The 10,063-nt window shown below is 40.6% G+C and overlaps 1 protein-coding gene across 1 annotated transcript; it reads right to left on the reverse strand.

Annotated features, from left to right (window-relative positions):
* Positions 1-2,128: 2,128 nt before the first annotated feature.
* LOC119584461 (zinc finger protein 706-like) lies at positions 2,129-9,490 on the reverse strand. Its single transcript, XM_037933096.1, has 3 exons — positions 9,338-9,490; positions 4,243-4,394; positions 2,129-3,900 (listed from the first exon to the last, which is right to left on the reverse strand). The coding sequence occupies exons 1-3, from the start codon at positions 9,456-9,458 to the stop codon at positions 3,811-3,813; spliced, it is 363 nt and encodes a 120-aa protein (XP_037789024.1). The 5' UTR covers positions 9,459-9,490; the 3' UTR covers positions 2,129-3,810.
* Positions 9,491-10,063: the final 573 nt, after the last annotated feature.

A 10,063-nucleotide genomic window follows, 5' to 3' on the forward strand; every position in this document is an offset into this window, starting at 1 on the left:
GTGGAGAAGACTTACTCACCTGTCTTACGGAATATGATGCGATATCAGTACAGTGCTACTCCATTCCTCCCAGAAATCATCATATGACCTTCCCATTAATGTTTACATTGGTGGAAAATCCTTCCCTGTCCGACCGTATCTACCTCCTCCCCACCAATGCCAAAACTGTTAGCGTTTAGGACATCCTGCCAAACATTGCTGTTCCAAAGCTAGATGCCCTCTATGTGCCCAACCTGGTCATACTTGATCAAACTGCTCTGCACAGTCACGCACATGTGCCAAATGTGGCGGCCCCTACAATATATTTCATAAGGGCTGCCCCACCTACAAAATTGAGTCTGAGGTGGCAACTCTCAGATTCAGACTTGGACTCACTCTACGTGAAGCCAGACAGGAAGCACGTCGACGAGGTTTTTCTCTTACTCCCTATTCCAGTAATGTCACTCGCTCTGCCCCTCCCTCTCCCTCCCAAAACATACCTACACACTCCCCTATACCTATCCCTCTTACATCTTACTTCCCCACCTCTACCTCCTACCTTCCCCGGTCAAATTCTTTTGCCATTCTAAATCCAGACACTCCAATCTCTACAGCTCCAAGACCTCCCCCTCTCCCTCCCCCATTACCCTCAACAGTCAGACGAAACGTTCCACTCCTTCTCCTACCATACACTCACCTCCGCCTACCTTTGCCTCTACTCCTCAGACATCAGTCTCCTCTTCCCCCACTCCCCCTCATAAGAAAAAGTTTGTCTCACAAAACTCCCCAACCAACTCTTGAAGATATTCAAAATTATCTCGAGTCCCCAACTTACACCGAAACCTCTCATCCAGCCTCAAATTCTACAACTCCCTCCACACTCAAAGTGACTGCCGATATCCATCCTCCTCCTACTCATATTCCCCTTACACCTCTTCCTCCTACTACCCTCCAACACAGCCCATACCCCCTTGCTCCAGCTCCTCCTACATTTACCCTCCCTCCATTCTTTCTATCCCTTCCACTCCCTCCTGGATACACACGTGAATCCCTGTCACAACTATGGTCTTCGCCAGATCCACCTCCTGGATACTACACCACCTTCCCCTTCTCACTCCTTATCTCACCCCTAGCTTCTTCCCCTTCCAATTCTCCAACACGCACTGTAATCGTTATCACTAGATCAACTAAAGCATAGCTCTCCTACACAGGAATATTTGCATAAATATCCTTTACTTGGTCTAATCCTCTTATCTAACCCTACCTTAACCCATTAATTCATCAACTCCTTTACCAGTCTTTAACCTTTTCATTATTAATCTAGATAGTTGAGGTATAGCAACTAACTACTACCTCAACCGCCTTTCCTATACCTTACTGTAGCCTTAGATGTTTAGAACATTTATTTTGCTTTTAATCATTAACCATTAAAACGGAAGTTAATAAGGCAACTCAGTAACTTGAGGCAGTAATGTTTGCTTCACTTTTCCACATTGTAATGCTCTTCAAAACTGCTATCTTTTACAAAAATGGTAACACTAATATTGCAGAATTTGAAAAGGAGAGATGTAAAAACTACTCAGGGGTAACTTATTTTCTTTAGTAGTAGTAATCTTCTGACAGTTTCAACTATATTTTGTAGACCAGAGGTATCCATTGTGTGGGTCATGAAGCTCCCAACAGAATAATTGGAAACTCTCCACCCATGAAATATTTTTTCCCAAGATTCTTTACGGATTTTGTATACAAGAAAATGTATAAATTATGTGCAAGCCCTTTTGCTTTAAACATATTTGAGTGTTTAAAAGAAGAGGGAAGTGACCCACTGTACATTATATGACATGCAGGAGACTTAGTTTTTGTGTGTGTAGTCTACTAAATGGCCCTATCGTAACTGGTGAATGTTTCTGCTGTAAACTATTATTCCTGTGGTGAGCAGTACAAGTATGTATTTGTAATTATGGTCAGGCCAAGGAATAACTTAGTCTACCAAGCATTCCATATTCACAATATTCCTTTCATATTAGTAAAATAATAAAAATCTTTTCTCCATGAGAAACAGGAAACACAAAAAATGTGGTTCACCCAAAAAATAGAAAAAAAGAAGAAATGGAATGAAATGAAATGTATAGGAAAGAAAATCACAGACTTGTGGTAACACTTTTATTATCCCCATGATTTACATGGATTATATATAAAATATAATAAAACCTTGAGCTAATAATGTTTTTACTTGGTGTATGGGATGACACTTATGGCAATGACAGCAAGATCTCCAGACTATTTGGGATTCCTTTGAAAATAATGAGAGAAAAAAGTACAGTACACTTTCAGATGCACATAACCAAGCAAAGGAACCCAGGATGACAATTTCTCAACAAACAAATGGCCTTCGCATGTGAGAAAGGAATAATTATAATAATAAAAAAGAGAGTCTGCATTAAGTCATACAATAAGTCACAGAGGGACAAGTTGGTCCTCTGGAGAAGCTTGACCTGAAATTCAGGAAAAAGAGGCTGTGAGAGCTGCACCCAAAAGAAAGTGCACCTCCACAAAGCCTCTCATTCTCTGAATATTAGCCAAAAACTGGAATGGGTGATGTGAAGGAGGCAGAGAGACAGAAATTGAAGTTTTAATCAAGCAAAGACAGGAGAGAGACCACCTGTGACTGCAGGCGCTTGCTGAATTCTCAATTAAAGAAATACTAAGAAAAACTTGCTAGATAAGCAATGAGGACCAAATGCCTATGGAGATAATGTCTTCTTAGCATCATCTACATGTTACTTACCAGAGATATAATGACAGGGCCTATGCAAAGGCCTCAGGGTCGAACACTGAAATTCACTTCAGGTAAAACCATGGGTGGTCACAGGTCACATACAGAATGTTTCATGTATTTTTTTGCTTTTTTTGTTTGTCTGTTTTTATTTTATAATTTGTTTTCCTTTTCAATAACAAACTGTTCTAGACATGAGGTAAAATAAGGAGCTTTTAGGAAAATCTGACCAAAGATTATCAAAACAAGTTGCAGCATATTCTAAAGGGACATATCATGGGCTTCTAAATAAATACCCAGGGATTCCCAGAAAAAAGAAAATTACTGACACAAAAGAAAAAAAGAAAAAGAAAGACAGAAAGAAAAGTAAGAAAGAAGAAAAAGAAAGAAAAGAAAAAAATCCATTTCAATGTCAAGTAGCAGCATCAACTCCTACCAGATAACTTTAAATGAAGCGAGCAGCCGAGTCCAATGTTTGCACCACGGAGGGGGACAGCAACGGGCCCGATGTTAAAATGATGAAATGAACATGCATTTTGGTTTAAATATCACAGACTATCATCAAATGTATATTCTTAAAATCCTGACTTCTTTTGCAAGTCAATAGGTTGTGTTGTCGTTTTTTCTTCAGCCAAAGTTGTAATATGAGCCAATACAATGTGTAATTTCCTGATTTTGAGAATCTTTGAAACAAATATATCTCTATGTAAACTACAAAGAAAAAATAGAGACTAAATAAAGGATAACTGATTTTATTGAGTTGTGAAACTACTAAAAATCAAGTTTAAGCTCTAATGATTTAACAACTGTTTTGTTTAGCATTTCCAAGATAGTGAAGAAAATAAAATGTGTACACCTGAGTAGAAAATCTAAGTCAGAAATCTTGGATTGGCTTTAAAATCCTGGCCTCTCACACCCTTTTTCAAATAATTATTTCATCCTGATCAATAGATTCATATTTTAAAACACTGCCGACAATTCAGATGACGACGGGTCACGTCTTGCTGGAGCCCCAACAGTGTGCAAGTTCAACCTCAGCTCTTCGTTTCATTGCATCAGATGTCCTTGAGTTCCTCAGGCATGGGAGCACCTGGATGCTTATTCTCAAAGTGTTGCTTAAATGTCTTGGGGTCTGGCATCATGCTCTGAAAAATAAGTTACTTGTCTTACCAATTAACATACTTTAATATTACCTACCCTGGGCACACATATGTTCTGACAACTGACATCAGGAGTAAAGAGAGCACATGGGTTGATATTATTGAATGGCATTACACTGATGACTGACCAGCATTTAAACTTGTTCAGCCATTCAAAAACTATGGCACTGCTAAAAAAGACTTAAAATTTCACAATGCCTTCTTTATTCCATGCCATGCTCTATAATTAAAAACCTTTTTGAAGGTTAGCCTCCAAAAATATTATCAAGAAAACTTCTAAAGCATGTACTGTATGCCTTTCTCCAGGAAGCAATACTCATAACTCACCCGACAAACAGGGCACTGGTAGGTGAGGGCCTTGGCAGCTGCTTTCTTCTGGGCATTGGCATTGTGGCCCTGTTTTGACTTGATGGCTGCCTGCTTGGCAAGGTTTTTTGCTTGAGACTGGGCTTTCTGATGTCCACGAGCCATTACTGAAACTGCCATGGAAAAAGAGAAGATGATAAATTCTTTGTTGGTTTCCACTCACCAATAGCCACCTAACACCAAGAATGATGCACCTCCAGAGAACATGCGAACCCAGAATTCTAACCTAACCTTTCCTACCTTCTATTCATCTAACCTTCTGTGTCTATTCCCATAGACATTTTATCTGCAGTGCACCAAGAGCAACAGTTAATCTAAATGTCACTTAAAAATACATTTGTCAACTGCAGTTGAACTTTATTATTTGGTTGCAGTTTCAAACTTTTGATAACAAATTTTTAAAGGCAGAAAAAAATAAAGAGAAAATAGTAATGTATTTCTGATCTATAGTTAATTGCATAAATGAAAAATTTCATTTCTTTCACTGGATGAACCCTTCCATTATCCTCTTATAGCCAGGCATGTCTATTGCTGTTGTGAAAAAACAACTCATCATGATGGGTATGATAGGTATCAAAACTCGCTAAAGCAAGTCATGTGGGAAGTTCTGCCATATGCAGTAAATACCAGGCCAAAAGGCCAGAAGATTACTAGAAGTCAAAGAAATAAATGAGATAGAAATTTCTGGGAATGATATTGCAGTTAAGATTGTGATACCTTTTTGTGATTTTTTCACACAAATCATTGTATTGTTAACCCTTTCCCGATGGGTAGTATTCATAGTGGCCCGGGCCCCGCTGCCAGGGGCTTATATCGTCGCTCTAGCATGCGTGACCACTCATAACAAATACCAGCATCCCATGCCGTTTCTTCGTAATACTATGAAGATATGATGTATTTTCAGTTTTCATTATTTTCTAAAGTCTCTACTTGCCAAACTTCCTGATAAATCAAGACTGAAGGGTATTTTTGTTGTCATATAAACTCCATAGTTGATTATTATTCAGTCTATAGTCTGAATAAAATAAGCAGTGTGCGGCATCATGGAGTTGAAATCGTCGGTTTGTTGCATTTTTTTTTCATAGTAAAAATGAGTGTTAAAAACGACTAAATCACACTTTCACTGGCAGAAAAATAATATTTTGCCGTGATTGTAACAAAAAAATAACTCATGGCATGTACATACATGCCCCCGGCAGATAGTCCTGCCATGCCATGGCATGTGCGTACATGCCACCCATCAAGGAATGGGTTAATAAATTTTAATGGCCAGATTGTTTGCAATGGTGCTGGAAGATTGTTTACAGATGTGAAGCTGATCATGGTGGCAAACAGAGCAGCCGAGCAAGTCCTTGCACCAGGGGAAATATGCACGGTAAAATTCCTCCAGTACCACTTTGACTGAAAGAACACAGTATGTTCACTCTCTAATAATCTGTATGAATTAAAAACCTGAATTGATTATCATGCCTTAGGTACTACCCATTCACTTATCTTTCCTCTTTTAACCCATTGCCACAGGGTGGCATGTACGTACATGTCACGGCATACCTGGACTATATCCCGGGTGGCATGTGCATACATGACATGGTGTGCTGATCCCATTTTCCTGGGTATGTATGGTCATGCTGTGCACGCTATGGTGATGACACGATCCACTGGCAGTGGAGCCTTGGCCACTATAAATACAACCCAGGAGAGAGGGCTTTTGTATTGGGAAACCATCCAGTGGCATTGGGTTAACTGCACATTTTCCTATGAAATCATAGCCTTTCATCTGCCAGTAACAAATTTTGGAGTGTGATATCAGCAGTGCCCATAACTAGCCACTAAAAGAATTGTTAATTAGCATCTGGAAAATACCATTCTGCAGAAAGAGAATTTCTATTTGTCTTCAGATTGCAACCATTCCACCTCCACATTTGCCAACCTGAGGTCTTCAACCTTTTCAAGGACATGGTTCCTAATACTGCCATTTCCATAGCTTATTGCCCACAGCCTTCTGATTTTTGTATGTTCATAATAATCCAGGTATCATATAAATTTTCTACAAAATTAATAGTGTCACCAGTGTTATTTTGCCATGTTCACTGGTTGGGAATCACCAGCCTAACTATAAGCATCATTTTATGCATCAGTCCTCATAGCTCTGACTGACATGTACAAGCTGTGATTTCATAAGCATGTTTTGCATCTGCTTCCCAGGTTGATTGCTGGTTGCAAGCTCTTTCATACCAATAATTATAGTTGATTATGTCAGTTATAATTAAATCATATTTGTATCTTAAATGGACTATAAATAGATATGATGGTGGGGGTGCAAAATGCAAGGAGGAAGGTAGGAAATCTGATTTAGACAAATTAGGGAACAAGGACCCCCAGAAAAGTTGAGGATGACCTATATGTGAATATATTACAAATCAATCCTATCCATGAATTAGCCCCCCCCCCCTCTTATCAGAGGGGGGGGGGACTTACCAGTAAGTCTTGAAATGAAAACTGAGAGAAATAACAGCTAAGCCTCTTAATGAACACAAAAGACAATACTGGCTGTAGAAAACAATCATCCAAAAGTCAAGGTAATCCTACAACATTTATCACTTGCACTGACTCAAATGCTCACAGTGGCCTCAGCCACACAGGCAATTCAAGCCCTATTATGCTGAATACATATGGTGGAGGTTTGTTGGTTTCCCAGAACACAAAAGATACAGAAGCTGTCTCATGCAGACAGTCCTAGGTTCCAAAAATACTTTTCTTTTAATATTAATGTCACTGTGAAATGGTCAGATTGCACTCGCCTCTACCCAGGAGTTGAACTAAATAGCCTAGCATTGGAAAACAGTTAAAGTGTACATGCCATTGGTAGGATTGACACACAGTCCTCTGCACTAACAAAAATTTGAAGTTTATTGGCTTACTGTTAAGCAGACAAAATGACTACACTGGCTAAGGAGAAATAGTGATTGGAAGGGGCTCCGAGTTAGGAAGGTTTTGGGTTTATATAGCAATCTTTGTGACAGTTTGTGCATTTAAGATGAGGTTCACTTGTGTCTGCATTTCAGAATAAATCATCCATGACCAAATCTTTGTTTTGATCTTCCTATTTTTCACTTTCTTATAAATGCCTTGATGAATGAATTTGCTCATACACTCCCACTATCCCAAACCCCTGCTTTACCAATTCGAACGAAAGAACAAACAAACCCCATTCTAAATACAAGAATACCATAAAGATTTCTGACTGAACACAAAACTTTTCTAACCCAGGAGCTTTGGCCCCAATCCTCCTTGCCATATCCCCCCCCTTTTTTTCCTTTCATGCAATTAATTGCCCCATTCAGAATGCAAATGTATCCTTTCCTCTGAAATGCAGTCTGTGCAGAAAATAAAAGCTGGAAAGAATCACTTGAAGTTAGCACAGTACATCTAGGGCAAAAAATGAACTTGTACAGCTGTTATTACATAGGACATCTTATGGTAAAATAGTCCTTTGAGCTCTACTCTGCAACTGAATTATCAAAATTTAGCTTAGTAAGCTGGAAAAAAAAACTTGTAAATAAAGTAAAATATGAAATACACAACCTACAGTTGACTGCAAAGTTTGACGTCAAAAAAGAAACAATATAACTCCATTTTGAGAGGTTACAATTTAGTGGTTTGTTGCCGCCCTTGGTTAATCTTTACGCCATGGTTATTGGCTATTCATTCCGCATGCATGCGCACAAACTCTTAGTGCACAAACATACTTTCATGCTTGTGCACATACAATAATTATGTGAACATTTCATCTGATATTCGTTATCAGTCTTTGCTGGGATATTTTATCGGCACTTTCTGTCGATGCCTGTGCTAAAGAGCTACTTTCCAGGCAACATTGCTGGAAGCAATTTTGTTTGACATTTAACTAGAAAATCCTCCAGCTTAATGCCTCAGCAACAGTGCTATGGTTGCAACTGTTTACTGCAACTATCTGAAATGGAATTTACAATGTGCTCCAGGGTTCAAAATATCTTGTTTGAAAGTTTCTGTGATAGAACTTCCTCTTTCCAGACAGGGTTGGGGCCAGAAGAGAGGCAGGGAGCTGCAGGAAGTCATCCCCTCTTTGGAGAAAATATAATTTGCCATGGAATAGTCAAAGGAAAAAAGCTCAACGTTTGTTCTGAAGAATATGCATAAGCGTGAAAGTATGTTCGCAAAGAGTTGATGCACATGCATGCCAGATGAACGGGCAAAACGTTATGAGATCCGGTGCTGGAACAATTAACCACGGCATAATCTTTATGGTCTGGATGCACTAAGGTAAAGGAAGTTGAAAATGATATTCTTGCAGAGGACAAAAAGTTGCAGAAACAATCTGCACGCCGCTCACGGCCCAAGGCCACTCAGCTCAGAGTTTCCGAGTTTCAGCCTAGCATACGGAGGTGAAGACGTTTCCCGAGGGCGTTGGGTGTCAGAGCCCCCGTCGACCCTCCCCTCGGGCACAGGCCGAGGGGCACTCCCAGGGACGCCAATGCTGATTGTTGAGTTCTGTGATGTGGGGTCGGGACTTGGTCTCTGGGGAGTGCGTCCCTACGGTAGAGAATTACCATCCCCTTTGCCAGACCCTAAGGACAGGTCCTAGCACTCAGGCTGCACCCGAGACGGCAGGCCCTTCACCACGACCCCGCTTACTGTAAGCGATGTAGGAGGCTGCCCCACAGCTCCTGCCTCCCCAGGCCAGCGGCGCTGCCCTCGCCCCCTCCGCCGATACTTCTCTTTCCGCCACCTCGTGCCACCCGAGAGGTTTTGCCTCTTGCTCGTCTAGCGCCGCATTGCCCGCGCCTGAGCTCGCCCTGCGGCCACCCAGCGCCTTCGCCCGGCCGCGACGAGGCGCCAGGGAGCCTGCATAGGCCTACCCTCGCCCGGCACCATGCTCCCTCTCGCCGCTCCTCTCTCTCCTCTCCCCGGCCTTTCCGCCTTCCACCTCGCCCTCCCCCGATGCCACGATGTGTAGCACGCGTTCCTATAAACCGAAAAAGCACCTAGGGACTAGAAAACCGGAAGAATTGCTCACATCTATCCCGAAAAGGAGGCACAGAAGCTGCTCTCACTTCGCCGATTGTTTTCCCGCTACTACGAAGCGCACGAAGATCCACCGCTGCCGAGCCGCACTTTCTTTCTGATTTATTTCTCATTTCAGGGAAACTTTCTACTACTACTGGACTGAGTCTCGGTCTCGGCGTGTTTTATATCTATGAGTACAATGCGTTAATAACTCTGAACTTTCTTTTTATTTGAAAATGTCTTTGTTTTTTGTACGTGAAATCCTGGGAGTCAGGCCTAGTTTTTAAGATTAGATTTACTTTCTAAGGTTTTGTTTCGTTGTGCGCAGTGTACTAAATACAGTTATTACATTAATATACAACGTGTTCCAGGTATGATCATTTCTAGTTTAAATGTTCATTTTGTATCAAATGAAACTTGGCATTACGCTTCTTGATCGTGGATGCAGATTTCACATAGTTATTTATTATTGTTATTTCTTAATGGAGTTTTTGCAAATTCATTTGTAATAAATGCAGATATACAACTCCTATGTTAATAAATTCAGTATCTTCAAACAGAGAATAAGGAACAGATAAAACTATACGGTACTTAACATTTCCAATCCACAAAACTAAGTCATCGAAACCATGACGGCTTTCACCAACTTTTCAAAAGTCATTCTCGAAAGAAACGCTACACAAATGATAAAGAAAGGAGAAAACACACCAGAAAAGAAGAAAAGAGAACACAATTC

Source organism: Penaeus monodon, chromosome 2 (assembly GCF_015228065.2).
Source record: "Penaeus monodon isolate SGIC_2016 chromosome 2, NSTDA_Pmon_1, whole genome shotgun sequence".
Lineage (NCBI taxonomy): Eukaryota > Metazoa > Arthropoda > Malacostraca > Decapoda > Penaeidae > Penaeus > Penaeus monodon.

Coding starts and splice junctions, on each gene's coding strand:
- LOC119584461 (XM_037933096.1), bottom strand. CDS start 9,458: ATGAGAAATAAATCAGAAAGAAAGTGCGGCTCGGCAGCGGTGGATCTT. Junction 4,395..9,337: donor GCCTCCTTTTCGGGATAGAT/GTGAGCAATTCT, acceptor TTTCCATGGCAG/TTTCAGTAATGGCTCGTGGA. Junction 3,901..4,242: donor ACCAGTGCCCTGTTTGTCGG/GTGAGTTATGAG, acceptor CTTATTTTTCAG/AGCATGATGCCAGACCCCAA.